This window comes from Panthera pardus, unplaced genomic scaffold, assembly GCF_024362965.1.
Source record: "Panthera pardus isolate Hobbes unplaced genomic scaffold, ASM2436296v1 HiC_scaffold_7, whole genome shotgun sequence".
NCBI lineage: Eukaryota > Metazoa > Chordata > Mammalia > Carnivora > Felidae > Panthera > Panthera pardus.
In genome coordinates, this window is record NW_026527002.1 from 41,279,063 (window position 1) to 41,303,675 (window position 24,613).

A 24,613-nucleotide genomic window follows, 5' to 3' on the forward strand; every position below is an offset into this window, starting at 1 on the left:
ATGAGTGTGGGCCCTGACTGAGATTCTCTCACTCCCGCTCTTCCTCTGCTCCTCTCCTCTGCTGGCGCACACTCTAAAAATAAAAATAAAAATAAAAATAAATAAAATAAGAAATAAAGCCTTAAAATTACCATCAATAAATTTCATGCATTTTTTTTTTTAAAAAGGTTTTTTTTTTTTTTTCAACGTTTTTTATTTATTTTTGGGACAGAGAGAGACAGAGCATGAACGGGGGAGGGGCAGAGAGAGAGGGAAACACAGAATCGGAAATAGGCTCCAGGCTCCGAGCCATCAGCCCAGAGCCCGACGCGGGGCTCGAACTCACGGACCGCGAGATCATGACCTGGCTGAAGTCGGACGCTTAACCGACTGCGCCACCCAGGCGCCCCGTCATGCATTTTAATCCTACACTTCACTCTTAAGTTTTATTTATCTTGTAAAATGTATAGCAATCTAATACGTGTGGATGTGCAAATCATTGCTATTATACGCTTTAAAGATACAAAGTATTTGAGAACAAAATTAGCCTATCTGAGAGAAAAGAGTGTGGCTAAAGTACTAGAATCTTTCAAGAATCATTAGGTATACAATTGAATACTTATAATTGAATATTACAATTCAATATTATAATTGAACATAAGAATTTCAGCATGAAGGTAATAAAGATATAGAAACAAAATGACTTTAACTATGGACATTTTATGTACTGTAATAAGGTGTATTCAATTTAATATTTTTGGTTGGCATCTATGGAATCTTGCTTCCTTTACATCAAAAGTTACCAATTTGGTTAATGTACTGCAGGTACAGTCCAAGTAAATTTTATTCAAGAGGAATGGCATGAGAAATAGGCACCAAAGATTTACAGAAGCTTTAAACATTACAGAACAAATTCTGGAAGAAAACACATCTTGGATTCCATTTTGCATGTAAACTCTATTAAAAGGAGGGAAATTCTGTTTACTGCTCTGTCCCTAGTGCTTAGAACAATGCCTGGCACATAAAAGGTACCCCCAGCTACTGAAAGAGGTAAAATATGCAGAATATCTTCATTACCTTAGAAAGGGAGAAAAATCTTCAAGTCACAGTATGCAAGAAACAGAGAGTTAAGTTGTAAAATATTTTTTATTGTAAGAACAGTCAACAGAGGTTGACAATGCAAATGTCATCCCAGATTTCCCCTTGGTTCTTGAATTTGCTGGGTTGCTATGTACCAGAAAGTCTCCATTAGCACTTCTCAGGCTTCATGGTCTTTTTGAGATATGTTGATTAATTATACTGCAATTATACTGTATATATTGCTTGGAAACAAATGTCCATATGATATTAAAACAAACAAAAAAACCTGTTGTGGCTTTGTTTCACATTTCCTACAGGGAAATCTATGTATCTCAGATGCTTTCACAATCTAACAGTAAAGTTAGTGCCTTAACCAAACCCAAAAATTCTCTGTCATATTACTGAATCAAACAGTCATGACATCTGCAATATATCCAGATTTAAATATTTAAAAACACAGAAGTTTGGAATTTAAAATAAACTTTAGGCTGATTTTTTCATATTTGAAAGACTGTAGTTATTTGCAGCATACAAATGGAGAGAATAGTGCAAAATGCATCAAGTTTTATATGATAAATATACTTTCAACCTAAATGGCTGCCTCAAAAGCAAAAAGTGAAAAATTACTAATTCTCAAAAGCAATCTAGGCTGACTCAATAAAGTTTACAATTTAGAAAGATCAACTGCTACTCTATTTCTATAGATTGCAAAATGATTTCAGAAACAGATTAACATATAATTGTTTTACAAAAATAGAAGTATCATTTGGGACTTTACAAAACTTTATAAAATATAACACTATATTTGCAAATTCAAGATAGTTTCACACTGAAATAGACAATACTTCCACCAATATAAGTCTAGTCAAACTTAACTGGTCCGTCTTCATCATTCTTACACATTATTTCTTCCAAGTCTTCAGCCCAAGTAGATCTATGCTCTATCGTGGGATTTTTTTTTTTTTTAAAGAGATTGTTTAATTTCAAAAGTTTTGTAAGATTTTTCATTCTAGAAATAATGTTAAAGCAGATGAATTTATACCTACAAATATGCTTTACTAAAAGTAGAAACTAATGCAGTGTGACAATTCTGTATTTGATAAATTTCAAATCAAATCCCTAAGAATGACAACCTATTAATTTAAAATATATATTTGACAATTTGGTACCTATAAAACATAAAAATATAATCACAACTATTTTATGGAAAAATATTCATATAAAATGAAGAAGCTCTAAATTTAGTTATTTGTAGCTTGCAGATGAGAAGTATTTTGTAAGTATACCCATTCATAAACGCTCATTTTATCACCTCAAAGAGCACCAGTGTATTTTCAAAACAAACTAAAAGTGAGAAGGTAGGGGCTTATTTCATGTAACAGTGCTATTATGATAAGGCACCACTTGGTATATGAAAAAGCCGAACAAAGTATTTTCAAATCACGTTTTTTTGTTACTGGTGTCTTAACCATTACATAGAATGGTTAGGAAAAAAGCTAATAATATTAGCTAACTGCGTTATACAACTTTTTCCATCATTTTTTGCTTTTGGTATTTCCATATAACAGAACATATAGTAAACGTCAATGTAATACATGATCTGTTAAAAAAAAATCTTTTCTCAACCTTCCAACAAAATAATCTAAAATTAAACAAGAATAAGAAACCAAAAATTTATCTGGTAGATTTGCAAAAGTCTATCCCTGTAGAAGAGCGGGGAGTTGGGTGGGGGTGGGGGGACAAAATGACAGGACCTATTGTCTATAGAATATATCGAGGCACATAGGTTAAAAGATTCTCAGGCAAATTCACGGCTAGAGCAAAACTGAGAGAAAGCTCAGAATTCTATGTTCCCCCAGAGCTGATTTCTCAGGTAGTCACACCCAATTAAATATTTCAAAATATGTCCTTAGTCACTACTATCATCATCATCATCATCATCATCAGATACATCATTTAAAGGAGACTTCAATGATTGACTGTAAGAGTCTGATCTAGTAGGCTGGCACGTGGCCATGTCCCCGGTGGAAAGCAGGTCATAGCAGAAGTCACAAATCCGCACAGGCTTAGAGGACTGGCTTGGAAGAAGAAATCTCTTTTCAGAGCAGGGCCCACAGACAACAAAACCACATTTGCGGCAATGGTGACGACGATTAACAGGTGTGAATTTTGCTTTCTGACAACGCATACATACAGTTGCCTCAGAGTCAGGAACCCAGACAGCAGCATGTTCATTACTGGGTGTCTTCCCACTTTTGGAGAGTAAGTCAGTAACACATTTATTTATGTGATTCATCCATTCTGATTTCTCAGTGGCAGTGGCAGCATAAACTGCAAATGATTTAGTTGGTGTCTTGATAAGCCATCCATTCCTTAAGTCTCCCTCATCTTTGATGGAATCAATAGTGACATTTTCCAGGGGAATAATATGTTGTTTGTTATATTTTTTCTTCTGGATGACAATATTGCCATATACAAGAATATCATTAAATAAGAAAAACTGCCTTGCTTTGGGCTTTTTTCTGCACAACTTAGTCAATACTCCTTCTCCAATAAGAACCCTTCCTGGTATAGTTAAGGGTTGACCAGCTGCTCCAAAACAGTTTTCTACTATATTTATACGTCTAGTATTTGCTTCGCTGTTTGCCAAGCGATCCACCATCTTCTGCTAGTAGCCTTTGGGAAAAAAAGAAGAAGAAATTAGCACATAGAAATTGGAAATTTATGTAAGTTAAAAGATTATATAACCTAAATTTAACAAATCCATACTTTTACTTATAGGCAAAATACTCCAACAAAATTGTTTCCCTCTAAGAAAATTACAAAGCATACAAAAAAGATTAACCATCTCAACATAGCACTATACTACTGAATTAGGTACTTATGAAAAGCATAAACTTCTTACAGACATAAAGGAATAAGCAACTGGATGATAAATAGAAGTCCTCTCTGCAAAATAATAATCCCAGTCCCATGAAATTTAATCTCAGAGGGGTTCTGAATAAGAGAAATTAATTAAGCTATTACCATTGAGCTAAGGCCTTATTCCTCTCATCTGGATTACCAGACTGTCTCCTGACGTGTCTCCTTGCCTTTGGTCTTGCCCCATAAATCAATCTTCAGGCAGTGATTTCTCAAATGCAAATCTCACCATGTCATTATTCAAAAGAACTCCCTTTGATCTACAAAATGCAGAATTTTTAGCATGGCATACAAGGCTGTTCATTATCTAGTTCTTGCTTACCCTCTTAGACTCATCAGAAGTCACTCTTCACCTCAAACTTGTTCTAATATCCTACTATTTACAGTCCATTTCATCACATGTACCTTCTCTTATGCTGTCGTATATCCTTTAATACTTACTACTCACACCTAACTCTTACTGATCCTTCAAGACTCAGTTTAGGTTATATCTAATTCAGAAGTCTCCCTTAAACTCTATTAGACTAAATACATTCCTCTATGCTCTTTACATTCCATGTACCTTTTGGTTTCATTCTTACCAAAGGATGAAATCTGTCTCCTTCAAGGCTGCAATGGAACCTAAAAGACAGAGGCTATCTGATCTTTATCTCCGAAAATGACACCCTCCAGCACAGCAAAGGTGCTCAAAAATGTTGACAAGAACATTTTGGCATTTCATATTAATCTAATCTTAAATGACCATAGATTTAATCTCTAGATCCAATATTGACTTCATTCAAGTCCTTGAGTTGTGCCCTATTTCAAACTTACTAACCTAATACTACCACAACCAAGTCATATTAAAGAGGAGCATTTAAAGTTTAAAGATGAAGAACACAGTCTAAATTCCAGTATTCAGTTCATAAATTGATGACACTGTACCCCTTTTTGGTCTCCATTACAAAGATTCTGATTATTCCTGAATTTGTCTCTCCTCCAATCTTGGGTCCTTATAAAGCTCTCTTGCCCTCCACAAGGGTAGGCTCTGCCCTTAAAGTTGTTCCAAAGAATTTATATGATAATGCATGGCTCCAAACTGTGATGACTTCTTTTTCTAATTGCAGCAAATGTGCCAACCAATTAAAGGTTTACTGTTCTATGCACAGTGCGTCACAGGAGAGGAAATAAAAACACCTCATTAACACTAAAAGAGTCTCAATTTCATTCATAATTCAATGATATACAACATTAGGATATTTTTTACTAATCCGATTAACACAAATTTTTTAAATTTCCTAAGATGAAGTACTACTGAGGATACAGGGAAACAGGCACTCTTGTACACTACAGAAAATATGTATACTCACTGATCTAAGTATTTTATCAAAAGAAATTCCAGTCGAGTGCATAAACATATGTGCAAGTATATCCAACATAGCACTGTTTGTAACACACACAAAAAAGTTGGAGAAGCTCCAAATGTCCACAAGAGAAACTGGCTGAACAATTTATGATACACTCATAATAATATGCTAAGTATATGTTAATAATGAGATAGGTCTAAACATAGTGATATGGGAAAATGCTCAAGATATTTAGGTGGGGAAAGAGTTGAATGTCATAATCTCATTTGTTTCAAATATATACTGTGTTTCATCAAATCTAAGATACTATAAGACACATCCTCATTTTATGTGCCACTGAAAATGAAAAATGCTGACAATTACATCATGGCATGCCCCTGATTATATGACACCCCAAATTGAGACATCAGTAAAACATGTTCATCTTTACACACAGTGAAATATGGTTTAACATATAATCATAGGCACTTATAAATATGTAAGCACACACATAGAAAACTAGAAAACTATGTAATGTCAACAATGGTTACTTATCTCTAAGAAGTACAATTATAGATAATTTTCATACTTTACACTATCTTTAAACATTCAACAAGTATTTATTTTGTTAATCACTAATCTAGGTGCAGGAGAAAAAATAATATACAACACATGCAATGTCCTTGCTCAAGGCTTACATCCTAGCTGGTGAGAAGGGAAACAGAAAACAAAATCGAGAACCAAGTTGTAAATTAATGTACTGATTTTTTAAAGTGATTTTTTAAAAAATGTTTATTTTTGAGAGAGACAAAGACAGCGTGAGCAGGGAAGGGTAAAAGAGAGAGGGAGACAAAGCAGGCTCCAGTCTCCATGCTGTCAGCAGAGAGCCCAATGCAGGGCTCGAACTCACCAACCATGAGATCATGACCTGAGCTGAAGTCGGATGCTTAACGGGCTGAGCCACCCAGGCACCCCTTAAAGTGATTTTTGAAAAAAAGAACTAAGAAGCTACTCAGACTAGATGGTCAGGGAAGGCCTTTCTAAAGTGGTATTCTTTCAGCTGATAAGGAGGAACTAGATACACAGACATGAGGCGTGGAGACAGAGAAGTATATTTCAAGCAAAAGAAGTAACTGAAGGTCCTAAGGCAGAAGAGATTGGTGCTTTAGAGAACTGAAAGTATCTATTTATTTCCATCTAAATCAACGGCAGATTTTACTTCTTTGGACATACAGATATTAATCAGCTCAAATGCAGTGCAAACAGGTTTCCTATTATTGCTACTACTGGAATTAATACCATCCAAATTTGTGCAATACTTTTTACATTCATTATTTTCTGACTTTAATGGTCTCAAATTCCTGTGAAGTAATTAAACAAGTTTTTACATCTTCCAAAGAAGCATCTAATAATATTTGCTGAAATGTGAGCTGAAGGAGAAACTAAGGCACAAAGACAGACATTCAATAATGTCCAAGGCAAAACAGCCTGGAAGTTATTCTACTCATTGGGAGTCCAAGCACCCAGCTGAGCATTGCATGCATTACTGTATAACCTACTCAGGGCAACCTTACAATAGAAATGCACTATTAGCTCCATTTTATAGATGGGTAAACAGATATAAAGGAGTTAGGAACGCTGTCCAAGGCTGTCACAGAACTGGGGCTCCAATGTGATTCCTCTGTGCTGTTACCAGTATATTATGGTACACTAATTATTCCTTAAGGCTCCATTGATTCTACAAGAATTAAGAAAGCTATTGCTAACCTTTGGACCTTCACTGCAAACCCTAAAAAAAAGAAAGAAAAGAATACCAACTTGAGAAAAAAATAACCTGAAAGGACAAGTCATCATGCTTTATTTAGCCAGTCTCCTGAATGGATCATTCTTCAAATTTTACAATTTTAAGCCTGAATCTCTGTTCATAAATCTTGCCCCATTTAAGAATGAAGAAACAAAAGAGATGTTTGGGCATCATTAATTGATATTTGGCTAGAACAAATAGCTTTCAAAGTTTGACAGTGACCCACATAAAAAATACATTTCATACTGCAGGATTACAAATACATACTCATAATTCTTCCAACTATAAATAATGTATTCTGTTATCTTCATTTATTTTAATGATAGTTGCAGGCCCACTTGATTGATTTCACTAATGGATTGTGACCTATATTTGAACAACAATGAGCATAAAGACCTCTCCATTATCCCTGTTGGTCCTAAAATATTTCTGTATGGACATGAAGAAGGACATGAAGAAGGGAAGCACTGAGCTAAAAAACCCAGGAATACACAAATGCCCTGTGCGCGCAAGCACACACACATAACAGAAATAGTTGGGTGTCCAGCAGGGACAGCACATAGAGGGATGGGAGAATAGGGGGAAGTCACCAAAAGCAAAATCAAAGTACCACTTTTAGCTGGATTACTGCTAGATACCCCAAAGCAAGGTTCTTTGGTAAACTGGATTAGGGTACTACCCTTTCACTCAGGGCCTAAACAGGGCCTCTGCCTTCCCCCAAAGCCCAAATTCAAATTTACCAAGAGCACAGTGAGGTGCCTCAAGCAGTAAGAACTCTTAAAGACTTTTGTGAGAATATAGAATGTAAGATTACTCAGCCAGCCAAGGAAGGAGTCCTTTGCATAACTTACTCAATGAGGGGCACAGAAAAAGGAGAAGACAACTCTAAGACATGGCCTAATTAAATTTTTATCTACTTTTCTTAGGAAGGAATACCACTGACTATACGAAGAGTTAGGAAGAAAGCTTCCCCATCCTCTGGCAGAGATGATTTCTTTAGAACAGTTTCCAAGAAATAAAATTACTTGGTCAAAAGGCACGAATATTTAAGGCTGTTACCTTTTACAAAATTTCCCTTCTGAGAGGTAACACCAATTTACCAAGCAGCACAATGACTGTACATACCTAATCTTGTCTCACATATTTTTCCTCAAAAATGTCAGCAAACTAGATACCAAAAATGGCATGTCACTCTATTACTTTCATTTACTTTTTTATTTAACATTTATTGAACACTTTTTAGATGGCATTCTTATTCTCCTCTCAGAGCAGTCTACTGAAGGAGAAAGGCAGTAAACGATTCTGAAAGGTGAAGTGCAATGAAGGAAATCAGCAGGGTGTCAAGATACAGGGAAAAACTCATTTACTAAGTAATTCAAAAAGGGTTCACTGAGATGGTGCAACACACTGAGTCTTAAAGGATAGGGAGGTCAGCCATGCAAAGGACCTAATACTACGGGCAAAGGTCCTGAGACAAAAAATAATATACTACTTTTTTTTTTTAGTATAATTTATTGTCAAGTTGTCTAACATACAGTGTATACAGTGTGCTCTTGGTTTTGGGGGTAGATTCCCATGATTTATCGCTTACATACAACACCCAGTGCTCATCCCAACAAATGCCCTCTTCAAATCCCATCTTTTACTTTTAATTTAATTCAGTGTTTTATTTCACAGCTACCTAGTGAAGCCAACCACTTTCTAAAGTGTTTATTAACCACCTGTATTTCTAAGCTTGTATATTTAGGAATTATTAATTTGTATGAGTGTTTCACACATAAAGGCTATTAACCCATTTATTTCTTTGCTTTTCCTAGTATATTAAACTGTATTTTATGGTGGTTGACACAGAGGCAGTTTTATTTCTTAAACTTAGACATTTCCCTTTGTGATCTGTCTTCCATTACTCCTAAGCTCTCCTTATCCAGATATCAGGTGCACCTACAGGTTTCATCTACTATTAGAAAGTAGAGCCTTCCCAGGAAACCTTCTGTAAAACGAAAAGGCTAAAAGCAAAAAAGCAATTCCCATTAATTTATATGGAAACATTTTTGGGTGTTCCCAGACCAAAAAAATCCCCCACTTTTAGGCTTTTCTGATACCTTAGGACAAATCTTGCTAATGTATACACAAAAATAAATCAAGATAAAACACAGATGCATTATCTAAGACACAGTTCAAAACTATGTGGCTTGATGCAGAGATGCTGAACTCCAGGAGAGGAGCTTGGTGGTGCCACTGTCACTGCTCGGGGTATGTACTAACTCTATGATGGCTCACTGCAAAACAAATACTATTTTCTTTCTTTTCTCATTTTTCTCCTTTTTCTCTTCTTTCTCTTTCTCTATTCTAAATGTTTATTTTTGAGAGGGGGGAGGTATAGAGAAAAAGGGGAACAGAGGATACAAAGTGGGCTCTGCAATGACAGCAGAGAGCCCAATGCAGGGCTTGAACCCACAAACTGTGAGATCACGGCCCAAGCCACTTAACCAACTTAGCCACCCAGGTGCCCTATTTATTTACTTACTTATTTATTTATTTATTTTAATTTTTAAGGAATCTTTACACCCAATGTGGGGCTCAACCTCACAACCTGGAGATCAACGGTTGCATGCTTGGGGTGCCTGGCTGGCTCAGTCGGTAGAGCATGCAACTCTTGATCCTGGGTTCATGAATTTAAGTCCCACATTGGGTATGGAGCCTAGTTAAAAAAAAAAAGAGAGAGAGAGAGAGAGAGAGATGCATGCTCTACTGACTGAGCCAGCCAGGTGCCACAAAGCAAACACTATTTTCACTTGTTTCACCTTTTTTTGTAAAAATAAAAATCCACCTTGGGTTTCTTTCAGCCAGTGAACAGAAGTACTAATGTAGGTCTTTCATAAAGTTCAAAAAGTGGGGGATACCTGTATTTATTATCTATGTTTATGATATGAACTTTATGTTTAATTCTGTTATCCACCTGAAATTTATTCTGACATAGGTAAAAATTCCTTTTTTCTTTTTGAACATTTGCATTCTAAAAGAGCTAGCCAACTGCTTTAGAATGGCCAAATACTAAGTGACCTCAGGTTTCCTCACTTGTAAATGGGAATAATAATAGCAACAGCTTTGTCAGGAAGAGGATTAAATGATAATGCATATAAAATGTTCAGCAAGTAGTCAAAAAGTGGCAACATTTATTAATGGTTATTAATCTAAGCTACTGATTTACAACACCCTCTTTATAGTGAACTTTTATATATTCTAACATCTGCTTCTGGGCTGTTTGGTCTAATCCATTATCCTGTTTTCTAATTCTTGTGTGATTACTATACATCTGGTAGGACTAATCCAGGCTATCCTCATTACTTAACCTTTTAAAAACGTCTTACCTAATCTCCTCTGTTTATTTGTCCAGGTGAAATTTACTAGGAGAGTACTTTCCAACCTTAGCTGCACACTGGAACCACAGGAAAGCACTGACTTTCAATATACCGGAAAAAACCAACCATCTCAATCTACTAAGTTTAAAATACCCCTCTTACTATATTTTAAGCCATTTTATGACTAATTTATAGAAATAAGAATAAAGGAATAATAAAAAAAAAGATTTTAAAAACTATAAGAATTTAAACAGCAAATTTCTTATCCCACATTTGTTATTGAAGGTATATATATCCAAAAAAGCAACTAATTGCTCATAAGTTATAACACCTGAGTCTATAATATATTCATTTCTTTTGTAAAAAATTTAGAAAACTATTTTTGGGAGAGGGAGAAGGAGAGGGGGAGGGGGAAGAGGGGGGAGGAGGGGATGGGGGAGGGAGGGGAAAAAGAGAGAGAGAGAGAGAGAGAGAGAGAGAGAGAGAGAGAGAGAGAAACAGTGTGAGCTGGAAAGGGTCAGAGAGAGAGGGAGACAGAATCCAAAGCAGACTCTAGGCTATCAGCACAGAGCCTGAGGCAGGGCTCAAACCCACGAACCTTGAGATCATGACCTGACCCAAAGTTGTTGGCTTAACTGACTGAGCCACCCAGGTGCCCCTGTAATATATTCATTTCTGTCTTCAGTACTGTTTATTTATTAATTCTGAGTTGGAAAAACCTCATCTAGAAAATCATCTGAACACTCAGAGACTTCACTATAATGATTTGCCAATATTATTAAAGTATTGCTGTTTCTTTACACTTATCTTCTGACTAGTTCTGAAATGCCTACCTCTTTTGATTTTTTTCTTTGCAGTTAAAGATGGAAAATTAAAAATTGAAAAATCTAAATTCTCAAATATGTTAAATGTAGGCTTAAAACAAACAAAAGAATAAGAAGGATGAATATCTGCACACTGTTTTTGTATCTTTTTGAAAGATGATGCAGTACTTTTGGCAAGGCCATTATAAAACTGAAAGGTATGATAGGACACCAAAATAGTTAAATGCTTCAAAATGCAGAAAAGCAAGATCATTAAGATCCCGTATAGAGAAAAAGAATCGCAAGCAGGCTCCAGGCTGCATGTGGAGCCCAACATGGGGCTTGAACCACCATCCTGGGACCATGCCCTGAGATGAAATCAAGAGTCAGATGCTCAACAATTGAGCCACCCAGGCACCCCTTATTCTACTTTTTATTAAGTAATTTTCTTTTTTGTTTTGCAGATCTCTAAGAAATAAAGGTTACAAAACATCAATTACTATGATAATTGAACTGCTTAAAATAGAAACTCAAAAACCAAAATGGAAGCCAATGGACTAATGATAAATACAAAGGGTTACAGAAATACTGATTCCTAGGTCCCTCCCCCAAAATAAAATACTCTAATTTTATTGGTCTGGGGTATGAAAGGTATGGCTGGACACTGGAATATTTTAAAAAGCTCCCTGGGTAACTCTTTATTTTTTATTTTTATTAAAAAAATTTTTTTTACTGCTTATTTATTTTTGAGAGAGAGAACACGAGTGGTAGAGGGGCAGAGAGAGAGAGGGAATCACAGAATCCAAACAAAGCAGGCTTCAGGCTCTGAGCTGTCAGCACACAGCCTGGGGATGCGGGGCTCAAACCACCAACCGTGAGATCATGACCTGAGCTGAAGTCAGACGTCTAACTGCTTAATCAACTGAGCCACCCAGGCGCCCCTCCTGCAGGTAATTCTAATGTGCAGCCAAGGTTTAGGACCATTTTTCAATTACAATAACTAAAGAACAAAATCCACTAAAATTTTTATGGACTTCATGCTACAACCATATGTTAATTTAGAGTAAGTTCCCATATTCCTTTTTCTTTTTTAAGATTTTATTTTTAAGCAATCTCTACACCCAACATGGGGCTCAAATTCACAACCCCAAAATCAAGAGTCACATGCTCCACTGAGCAAGCCAGCCAGACACCCCAACATCCTAAGTTTTTATTGTTCCTAGCCAGGTTGATAATCTCTTTTCCTAAGGTTTCAAATCTTCCTTGGTAGCCCAATAATTTTGTAGGTTTCTTCTAACAAGAGACATTTCTTTAGTAGGTTCCCAGGTATTTCATGCTTTTTGTTGCTATTTTGAATCTAATCTTTTCCCCATTGTATTTTCTAATTTGTTATTACTACTATTGATAAGAAAACTACTGGTATTTCTGTTTTTTCTCCCCCATGCCCAGCCATTTCACAGAAATTTATAAATTCCCCGTTTTCCAAATGATTTCCCCTTTGTCTTCTTTTTCAGCAAACAGTGTCTGGCAGCACTATTTCATAATTACAAAGGGAAGAACTAAGGCAAAAGAATAAAAAACAAAAACCAAAAAAAAAACCAAAAAAATGGTAAAAACAAAAAAAAAACCTTTTAACTTTCATAAAGCCAGATTTACATACCAATTAAAAAAATTAAACAATCCCTTGGGGCGCCTGGGTGGCGCAGTCGGTTAAGCGTCCGACTTCAGCCAGGTCACGATCTCGCGGTCCGTGAGTTCGAGCCCCGCATCAGGCTCTGGGCTGATGGCTCGGAGCCTGGAGCCTGTTTCCGATTCTGTGTCTCCCTCTCTCTCTGCCCCTCCCCCGTTCATGCTCTGTCTCTCTCTGTCCCAAAAATAAATAAAAAAATGTTGAAAAAAAAAAAAAATTAAAAAAAAAAAATTAAACAATCCAAAGCTTCAAGTTATCTCCTTCACAACTGCAGACAAGAACTACATTTCAATTGTTCAAGCTCCACCTTAGTCTTTGGTTACATCTTGTTTCTGAATATGCTCTTCAGTGGAGGCCTACCACCTGTTAAAAATGTAACACTAGAAGAGGCAAAAATTCTTCTAAAAAAAAGAGAACACTACTTACAATGGAGAAGAGAGCCCAACAGTCACAGTACTATGGCCCAGTTCTCAATGAAAATCAAAACTTACTATCTCATCTTTGCAGTTGAGTTTAAAACAAAAAGTCATCTAATTAATTTCTTACACATACCCATGACATCTGATATCAGTGAACTTCAATATTCAACTGTGCATTATAGTTGGAAAAACTAATAAACTATGAACCAAAAGACCTGGATTCTAATCTCAGCTCAGGCACTAAAATGAGAGATTTCATAAAAATTACCTAACTGCTTAGGGTGGGGGCATACACCATTTTACACACACACACACACACACACACACACACATTTTAAATTTATATCCAAGTTAGTTAGCAGATAGTGCAATAATAATTTCAGGAGTAGAATCCAGTGATTCATCCCCTATGTATAACACCCAGTGCTCATCCCAGCAAGTGTCTTTCCTAATGCCCCTTGCCCATTTAGCCCATCCCCACCACAACCCCTCCAGTAATCCTCAGTTTGTTCTCTATATTTAAGAGTCTCTTATGTTTAGTCCTCCTCCCTGTTTTTATATTATTTTTGCTTTCCTTCCCTTATGTTCATTTTTATATCCACATATGTTTAATTCCACATCTGTTTAAATTCCACATGAGTGAAGTCATATATTTGTCTTTCTCTGACTTATTTCACTTAGCGTAATACACTCCAGTTCCATCCACGTTGTTGCAAATGGCAAGATTTCATTCTTTTTGATTGCCGAATAATACTCCATTGTGTATGTATGTATGTATGTATATATATATATATATATATATATATATATATATATATATATATATATATATACACACCACATCTTCTTTATCCATTTATCTGTCAATGGACATTTAGGATCTTTCCATACTTGGGCTATTGTCAATAGTGCCACTATACACATTGGGATGCATATGCCCCTTTGAAACAGCACACCTGTATCTTTTGGACAAATACCTAGTAATGCAATTGCTGGTTTGTAAGGTAGTTCTATTTTTAATTTTTTGAGGAACCTCCATATGGTTTTCCAGAGTGGCTGTACCAGTTTGCATTTCCACCAATGGTGCAAAAGGGTTCCTCTTTCTCTGCATCCTTGTCAATATCTGTCATTGCCTGAGTTGTTGATTTTAGTCATTCTGGCTGGTGTGATGTGGTATCTCATTGTGGTTTTTTATTATTCTTTTAATGTTTATTTTTGAGAGACAGAGCATGAGCAGGGGAGGGGCAGAGAGAGGGGAAGACACCAAATCCAAAGCAGGCTCCAGGTTTTGAGCTGTCAGCACAGCCCAACGCAGGGCTTGAACCCAAGAACCATGAGATCATGACCTGAGCCTAAGTCAGACGCTTAACTGGCTGAGCCACCCAGGCACCCCCTCATTGTGGTTTTGATTTGTATTTCCCTGATGATGATGTTGAGAATTTTTCATGTTGTCTGTCATCTGGATGTTTTCTTTGGAAAAGTGTCTATTCATGTCTTTTGCCCATTTCTTCACTGGATTATTGTTTTTTAGGCGTTGACTTTGATAAGTTCTTTAGTTTTTGGATACTAACCCTTTGTCCGATATGTCATTTGCAAATAACTTCTCCCATTCTGTCGGATCACTTTTACTTTTGCTGACTGCTTCCTTCACCGTGCAGAAGCTTTTTATCTTGATGAGGTCCCAATAGTTCATTTTTGCTTTTGTTTCCCTTGCCTCCAGAGACATTTTGAGTAAGAAGTTGCTGTGGCCAAGGTTAAAGAGGTTTTTGCCTACTTTCTCCTCTAGGATTCTGATGGCTTCCTGTCTTACATTTACGTCTTTCCTCCATTTTGAGTTTATTTTTGCGTATGGTATAAGAAAGTGGTCCAGGTTCATCCTTCTGATGTTGCTGTCCAGTTTTCCCAACACAATTTGCAGAAGAAACTGTCTTTATTCCACTGGATATTCTTTCCTGTTTTGTCAAAGATTAGTTGGCCATATGTTTGTGGGTCAATTTCTGCGTTCTCTATTTTGTTTCACTGATCTAAGTGTCTATTTTTGTGCCAGTACCATTCTGCCTTGATGATTACAGCTTTGTAATACAACTTGAAGTCCAGAATTGTGATGCTTCCAGCTTTCGTTTTCGTTTTCAGGATCACTTTGGGTATTTGGGGTCTTTTCTAGTTCCATACAAATTTTAGGACTGTTTGTTTTAACTCTGTGAAGAATTCCAGTGTTGACAGAAATTGCATTGAATATGTAGATTGCTTTGAGGAGTACCGACATTTTAACAATATTTTCTCTTCCAATCCATGAGCATGGAATATTTTTTCATTTTTTGGTGTCTTCTTCAACTTCTTTCAACTAGCTTGCTATAGTTTTCAATGTGTAGCTTTTTCACCTCTTTGGCTAGGTTTATTCCTAGTTATTTTATGGGTTTTGGTGCAAATGTAAATGGGATCGATTCCTTGATTTCACTTTCTGCTGCTTCATTATTGGTGTATAGAAATGTAACCGATTTTTGTGCATTGATTTTATATCCTGCGACTTTGCTGAATTCATGGATCAGTTCTAGCAGTTTTTTGGTGGAATCTTGGATTTTCCATATAGAGTATCATGTTGCCTGTGAACAGTGAAAGTTTGACTTCCTCCTTGCCAACTGGGATGCCTTTTATTTCTTTGTGTTGTCGGCCTGCTGAGGCTAGGACTTCCAATATTATGTTGAATAACAGTGATGAGAGTGGACATCCCTGTCGTGTTCCTGACCTTAGGGGGGGAAGCTGTTTTTCCCCACTGAGAATGATATTAGTGGTGGATCTTTCACATATGGCTTTTATGATCTTGAGGTATGATCTTCTTAAATTTTTTTTTTAATGTTTATTTTTGAAGGAGAGACAGACAGAGTGTGAGCAGGGAAGGGGCAGAGAGAGAGGGAGACACAGAATCTGAAGCAGGCTCCAGGCTCTGAGATGTCAGCACAGAGCCCGACGTGGGGCTCAAACTCACAAACTGCGAGATCATGACCTGAGCCAAAGTTGGACGCTCAACCGACTGAGCCACCCAGGTGCCCCCTTGAGGTATGATCTTCTATCCCTACTTTCTTGATGGTTTTTATTATGAAAGGATGCTGTATTTTGTCAAATGTTTTCTCTATATCTATTGAGAGGATCATGTGGTTCTTGTCCTTTCTTTTATTAATGTATCATATTGATTGATTTGTGGATACTGAACCAGCCCTAAATCCCAAGTGTAAGTCCCACTTGATCATCGTGAATAATTCTTTTAAAGTATTATTGGATCTGGTTGGCTAGCATCTTGTTGAGAATTTCTGCATCCATGTTCATCAGGGAAATTGGTCTATAGTTCTCCTTTGTAGTGGAGTTTTTGTCTGGTTTTGGAATCAAGGTAATGTTGGCCTCAAAGAACAAGTTTGGAAGTTTTCCTTCCATTTCTATTTTTTGGAACACCTTCAAGAGAATAGGTGTTAACTCTTCCTTAAATGTTTGGTAGAATTTCCCTGGGAAGCCAACCAGTCCTGGATTCTTGTTGGTTGGGAGATTTTTGATTATGGATTCGATTTCTTTACTGGTTATGGGTCTGTTCAAATTTTCTATTTCTTTCTGTTTCAGTTTTGGTAGTTTATATGTTTCTAGGAATTTGTCCATTTCTTCCAGATTGCCCATTTTATTGGCATATAGTTGCTCACAATATTCTCTTATTATTGTATTTCTGCAGTGTTGGTTGTGATCTCTCCTCTTTCATTCTTGATTTTATTTGGGTCCTTTCCTTTTTGTTTTCGATCAAACTGGCCAGTGGTTTATCAATTTTGTGAATTCTTTCAAATAACCAGCTTCTGGTTTCACTGATCTGTTCTACTGGTTTTTAAAAATTTTGATAGCATTGATTTCTGCTCTAATCTTTATTACTTCCTGTCTTCTGCTGGTTTGGGGTATTATTTGCTGTTCTTTTTCCAACTCTTTGAGGTGTAAGGTTAGATTGTGTATCTGAGACCTTTTTTCTTCTTTAGGAAGGCCTGGATTGCCATATATTTCCCCCTTATGACTGCTTTTGCTGCATCCCACAAGTTTTGGGCTGTCATGTTATCATTTTCATTGGCTTCCATGTACTTTTTAATTTCCTCGTTAACCAATTCATTCTTTGATAGGATGTTCTTTTATTTTATTAAAAAAAAAATTTTAATGTTTTTATTTTTGAGAGAGACTACGAATGGGGGAGGGTCAGAGAGAGAGAGGGAGATACAGAATCTGAAGCAGGCTTTTGCTTATCTGGAAAAACTCTCTCCTTCAATTCTGAATGATAACCTTGTCAGGTAGAGCATTCTTCGTTGAAAGTTACTACTACCTTTCAGCATTGCAATACACTGTGCCACACTCCCCTCTGGTGCGCAAAGCTTCTACTGAAAAGTACGCTGACAGTGCCTTCTTTTGTTACCAGTTGTTTTTTCTCTTGCTGCTTTTAAGGTGCTCTAATTTTTTACATTTTACTTATTTATTAATTTATACTTATTTTTGAGAGAGAGAGAGAGAGTGCACTTGAGTGGGGTAAGGGCAGAGAGAGAAAGGGGGAGAGGATATGAAGCAGGCTCTACGCTGATAGCAGAGAGCCTGATGTGGGGCTTGAACTAATGAACAGTGAGATCATGACCTGAGCTGAAGTCGGATGCTTAACTAACTGAGCCACCCTGGTACCCCGAACATTTTAATTACAATATGTCTTGGTGTGGGTCTTTTGGGGTTCATCTCATTTGGAACTCTCTGGGCTTCCCTGATCTGAATGTCTGTTTCCTTCCCAGGTTAAGAAAGTTTTCAGCCATTAGGTCTTCAAATAAGTTTTCTCTCCTTTCTTCTCCTTCTGGGACCCTGATAATGCAAATGCTATTCTGCCTGATATTATCCAATAGGTCATTTAAACTATCTTCATTTTTTAGAATTCTTTTTTCTTTTTGCTGCTGTGTTGGGGTGAGTTATACACTCCCCTGACTTCTAGACTACTGATCCCTTCTTCTGCTTCATCTAGTCTGCTGCTGAACAGCTCTAGAGTATTTTTCAGTCCACTTATTGTATTCTTCAGTTCTGTGACTTGTTTAGTACTTTCTTACTTCTCTATCTCTGAAGTCTTCACTGGGTTCATTCTTCTCCCAAGTTCAGTGAGCATCTTTATGATCATTACTTTATCAGGGCAGAACCCCCTGGTTCCTCAGGGAGAAGCTCCATTTGTGAGATCCATCCCAACTGAGGGTTCCCGCAATGAGGGTGGAGTTTTTGGCAAGATTGTATCTCTGCCTTTTCTACCTGTCTCAATGTGGTCCTTTTAACAGTTTGTTGTGAAGGAGTTGTTTGGCTAGTTTTCAAGTTTTATTCAGAGGAAACTGTCCCATAGGTAGCTGTAGATTTGATGTGTCCATTGGAGGAGGGAGTTCCTATGCCAGCATCTTGAATACTCTTCCACAACATATTACAGAAATTAGTAATGATTTTTTAAAAAGTACATTTCTTAGATAAGAAAAAGAGGGACAAGCTTTTGTATTTTAATTTTAAACTCATATAAAGCTGAGTTGAGAGGAACTGAAACCAAAATTTTAAACCACATATAGAGAGAAGCCACAGTAATTTTTTAAGAAGTCTCCTCTAGGCACAAATCTGCCCATTACTGAAGAGCAGACTCAAATGCATTATTCTACAGGCTTAGCCAGAAAAGGAAAAAAGAAAAATTAACATGTACTCAACACCTATACAAGTGTTAGGCATTTCCACATTTTACTGTTTTAATGATCTAAATTTTGTTAAGTGGTAATTACATACATTTTACAAAAAAATAAATTGAGTCATGTATAGTTAAACAATTTTCCCATGGTCTCACAGCTAGTTTTTATAAAAATGCAATTTTTTTCTAATATACATTGTTACCTTCAGAAATAAACATTATAGAAATATTTAACTTATGTGAACCTTATTATGTATTTGGGGAAAGCCACTGAGGAAAAGAACTGAAATATGGTAATAAGTATTAAAATGCTAAAAGTAATCATTCAAATACTATAAGGGAGTAAAAAGTAAAAGCTGTGACTACTTTAGGGTGTCAGTAAAGGCAATTTCAAACAGGTTAGGCTTGGTAGAGAAATTCACCATGGTGTGTAAGAACTAAGTCATAGTTGAGAATTTTAAAAAAATTGGAAAAACAGAATAAAGACACTGGGAGTTACAAAAGATCTTTAGAAAAGTTGGAGATAGAGGGAAGAATAAGGACCTCAGGTTTTAAACAAGACCTCCAGACTTTAACTAGCATTTAAGCCATATAACCCAAGGCAAGATTAATATTCTTTAACTATACTATAATCAGGTTAACTCCTTATTCAAAAACCAAAGGTTCCCTGGCCAACCAAATCAAATCAAAAATCTTTAACCTGGCATTCAAAGCCCATCAGTCATGCCTAAGCTTGTCCTCAGTCTATTTTTCTAGTTTTACCTCTTTCTATATGTTCTATTATAATCAAACCAGATTACCACCTGTTCCTAGAATATACTCTGGCTTCCTCACCTACCTCTGAGCCCAATATGTGCCCCTCTCCCTTGCCATTCTGAAATCTTACCAATTCTTCAAGATGTAGTCAGCTCAGTAGCTTCACACCCAGAGATATTGTTTCATCTTTAAATTCTCCTATCATTTTATCTGTACCACTTCACGGCACTTTATGTTCTATAAGGTTTGAATCAAGATTTATATACCTACTTTTCCCTAAAATATTTGGAGGTTCCTAGAAGAATATTATTTCGTACAATTTTGTATTCCCCAAAACACTTACAAAAATGCTTGCATATATATGCCATCAATCTGTACTGAGGTGAGTATAACCAGCAGAAGCAGAAGCTTCTCAACCTAGAGTTTAAAGAAAATCAAAGACTTCATTTTTGACATCTGTACTAATATTCACAGAAAACAGGAACCACACCCTATACATCAACTGCTTCACTAGACCCACAGAATTTAAATTTACAAGCAAATGTTCAGGTCCATTCAGCTAGCATCTAATTATAAATTCTAAGTATTGAGCATGGCAGATCCTGTTTTAAAAAAATCTCAATCTCATGATAATATATAAAAATTATTTCTTCTCTTGCCAAGAAGCACAGCTGTTTAGTTAGCAAACAAAAAATGATGATGTGTGCATATTTTTACCATCAACAAAATTCAGATAAAAAAGTGCATCATTTCAAAAAGTATTTGTACAGGGGCAGCTGTACAGGGCTGACTGCTGAAAACAACAACAAAAAACCCACCGTATAATATTGAAAAACAAAGCTAGTAAAGCTCAACTAAAATGCTACTGTGGAGTTGATTATTCCATCACATCCCTAATAAATTTTCTTTAGTATTTTTCAAAGCAGTTATAATCTGCTCACCACATTCAAGGCTTTATGCTTTGTGTCAGAGGGAAAGAATGAATGAGATGCTGGGAATCAAGACACGTTACCACAAAATTTTAATGAAAAGCACAATAAGATAAATACTGTGATAAAAATAATAAAGTGGTAAGGAAGCAAAAAAGGAAGAGTGAAGATATGGCTTAAAGAATGTAGCATTTGAACACTTGAAATAGGTGTGAACAATATGTGGAACCTCAGAAAGTAAAACAATGGTAAAGGCACAAAGCTCTACAGGAAAATATCTGTTTCAAAAAAAAAAGTCACATGTGCGGTGCCTGAGTGGCTCAGTTTGTTGAGCGTCTGTCTTCAGCTCAGGTCATGATCTCACGGTTCGTGAGTTTGAGCCCCACTTCAGGCTCTGTGCTGACAGCCTGGAGCCTGGAGCCTGCTTCAGATTCTGTATCTTCCCCTCTTTCTGCCCCTTCCCCGCTCCACTCTGTCTCTCTCTTAAAAATAAACATTATAAATAAAATAAGACAGAAATTCACACGTACATCTGCAGCCGAGGCTAGACAGAGACATTTAGTAGAAAAATGGGGAGAGAAAAAAATAAGACTACGGTGAGTTTTTGTTCCTCACAGTTTTTTCTGAAGCTTTTGGAAGGAGTGGTCTGGTAAGAATTGATAAGAGTGAAGTTTGCAACAGAAAAAGAAAGAATAGAGATCAGGTCCAGGATTGCTATGACTGACTAGATATGGAAGAATAAAGCTGAAATTAACTCCACAGATTTTTGGTCTAAGCAGCGAGGAAGCTGGTAAAACTAGTATTAACTTTCAATAAACATGAAGTAGTAGCAAACATTTATTGACCCTTACTTTGTACAAAGTAGTGATAAAAGAAGCACTCAAAACTAGGGGCGCCTGGGTGGCTCGGTCGGTTAAATGTCTGGCTTTGGCTCAGGTCATGATCTCATGGCTTGTGAGTATAAGCCCTGCATTGGGCTCTGTGCTGACAGTTCAGAACCCGGGAGTCTGCTTCAGATTCTGTGTCTCCCCCTCTCTGTGGCCCTTCCCCGCTCATGCTGTCTCTCTCTCAAAAATAAATACTAAACATTATAAAAAAAAAATAAAGGAGCAGAGAAGAACAAACTAAAAATATTTTCAAAAAATTAAGAGTGATAAAGCCCAGGGCCAAAAAGTTTAGTTGGGAGATAACTGTAGACAGGGGGAACATCTAGAAACAACTCTATAATGACTAGAAATTCAAGCTGGGCCTTAATGCAATAGTAGGTCAAACTATTTGGGGGAGAGGGAGAGAGGAAGACAAGGGGGACGATGATGTACAAACATTTTCCCCACAGAAGAAACAGTTGAGTCCATGCTAGAGGGGGTAGGGCCAGGAGAAAGTACAGTGGTTGAATAGAAATCTGGTAAGATAGGGAAAAGCAAACCGCAAAGAAAAGTAAGTATCAGACTGAACAGTTTAGACTTTATTATACAGGCAACAGGAAGATTAAGGCCTTCAAATAGGAAAATATCAATCCATATACAAAAGCAGTACACAGGATGGACTGGAGAGACTCCTGAAACTAGACTGAAGGCAAACAAAAAACCCCAAAAACCCAGAAAATTAACAAAAGCCTGAGTCACAATAATTAACAGCAGAAATAAGAAGGGGAAGAGAGAATTAGTGAGGTATAGAGGACAGTATTTAGAGACCAACTGAACATGTGGATGAAAAGTGAGTGAAAGATGACTTCAAAGGTCTAAGCATAAGCCACTGGCAGGTGCTGGTTTTGCTTCAGGAGGGACAAGAAATCAGTTTGGGACATATTTATCTTGAAGTACCTTCAGCATATCCACAAGACAGACATCTGTCAGACAAACAGAAATGCTAGGATGAGCAGGGAGCTCCAGGACTAAAAAGATGGAGTAGTCATTCATGTAGAGATACTGATTGATACTCTGGAAGAAAGAAGAGTGCAAAGGACTGACCTCTCAGGAACACCTAGAGAGGAAGCAAGAGAAGGGGAGAAAACAGAGCACAAAGCACCTTTTCAACATAATTGCACATGTCTCACAAGCCTCACAGACTAAATAACCTTATTGTGCCAAAAGGCCACAATAAGCAGTGAAACATGTGGACAAATCGAGGACTAATGGTAATGTATAATAATAAAATACTTCAGAAAGCAATGCCCTTTGATCCTGGAATTTTTAATCACAGAAATTTATCCTGAGAAAGAAACTCTTGAGGAGGGCAGGGGGAGGGGCACACATCTGTGCATAAAAAATTTTCCCTCTGGCATTAACTCTAATAGTGAAAATGGAATCTAAATTCCTAGCCATAGACAGGAATGGTTAAATGTAACATGAAAAGCCAAATATCTTAAAAGAAAACATTTACCACATAAAATTTTAAAACTTCAACATTGAAAGGAAAAAGCATTAATGTTAAGAAAAATATCTGTAACCTATGACAAAGGGTCAACATTTTTAAGATACAAAGGGCCCATGTAATTAAATCAATAAGAAAAGGGGCGCCTGGGTGGCTCAGTTGGTTAGGCGTCCGACTTCGGCTCGGGTCACCATCTCGTGGTCCGTGGGTTCGAGCCCCGTGTCGGGCTCTGGGCTGATGGCTCGGAGCCTGGAGCCTGCTTCCGATTCTGTGCCTCCCTCTCTCTCTGCCCCTCCCCCTCTCATGCTCTGTATCTCTCTGTCTCAAAAATAAATAATTAAAAAAAAAAAAAATCAATAAGAAAAAAGTAAAATATCCCCAAAGAAAAATGGGTAAGATACAAATGGCAATTTCCAAAACAAATAAGAATGACCAGTAAATAGAAAAATGTTGGTTCTCAGTACTAATCAAAGAAATAAAAAGGGAAATGATGTATTATTCACCTCTCCATGATATGGGGAAAATGGGCACTCATATTCTTGACAAAACACACTGGAACAACTTTTCTGAATGCCATTTTTGGCAACAGAAGCACTTTAGAAAGTTTACACAAAAATTCTATTTCCAAGTATATATGCAAAAAAATTTAAATCATTGTACAAAGTTATTCACATACTGTGGCTTTGTCTTAGTAATGTTGAAAAGTCAGAAATAACCTAAACATTCAACAATAGGAGACTGGTTAAGTAAATAATGGCATTATCTATATAATGGATTTTTTTGACAGAACAGAGATTAATATTTAATGTGGAAAGTTGTTAAATAAGGCAGTTTCTTAAATAAAGGTTTCTAAACAGCACATATAAACTTTTTTTCTTTTTAAGTCTAGAAAATACACATCAAAAATTTAGTATAGGTTGTCTCTGAGCACTAGGGTAAAATATGCTAATATTGCCCAATTGTTATTTTTTTAATGTTTTTATTCATTTTGAGAGAGAGACAAAGTGCGAGTGAGGGAGGGCCAGAGAGAGAGGGAGACAGAGTCCAAAGCAGGCTCCAGGCTCAGAGCTGTCAGTGTGGAGCCCAATGCAGGGGGCTCAAACTCATGAACCGTGATATCATGACCTGAGCCAAAGTCGGACGCTTAATCCACTGAGCCCCCCAGGCACTCCTGTACTGCCTAATTATTTTATAATGAACACATATTCTCTGATTAAAAAAAAAAAAAAAAAAGAATAAACCTTCTTAAGTAACAAAATGCAAAGAACATGTAGAAAAAATCAGGTGTAAAAAAACAAATGCAAAGTTATAGGTACAATTGATAAAAAAAAAAAAAAAGATCTTTTTAATTCCCCCCCTCCCCCCAACTACTGTTAAATTAAACAAGTATAAAGAATTAAGGATAGGGGCACCTGGGTGGCTCAGTCGGTTAAGCGTCCGAATTCGGCCCAGGTCACAATCTCACAG

At 36.7% G+C, this 24,613-nt stretch overlaps 1 protein-coding gene across 6 annotated transcripts in view; it reads right to left on the reverse strand.

The window, feature by feature from the left end:
• Nucleotides 1–1,106: 1,106 nt before the first annotated feature.
• PLEKHF2 (pleckstrin homology and FYVE domain containing 2) overlaps nt 1,107–24,613 on the reverse strand; it is a 67,803-nt gene continuing 44,296 nt past the window's right edge. For 4 of the 6 annotated variants that reach the window (XM_019453513.2, XM_019453511.2, XM_019453512.2 and 1 more), the window contains one exon: nt 1,107–3,735. In XM_019453513.2, the coding sequence (XP_019309058.2) occupies nt 2,969–3,721 (753 nt within the window). In that variant the 5' untranslated portion in view covers nt 3,722–3,735 and the 3' untranslated portion in view covers nt 1,107–2,968. Of the gene's footprint in view, nt 3,736–4,086; nt 4,808–4,905; nt 5,205–24,613 lie in introns of those variants that run through there. The other 2 variants (XM_019453516.2, XM_019453514.2) reach the window with 2 other exon arrangements.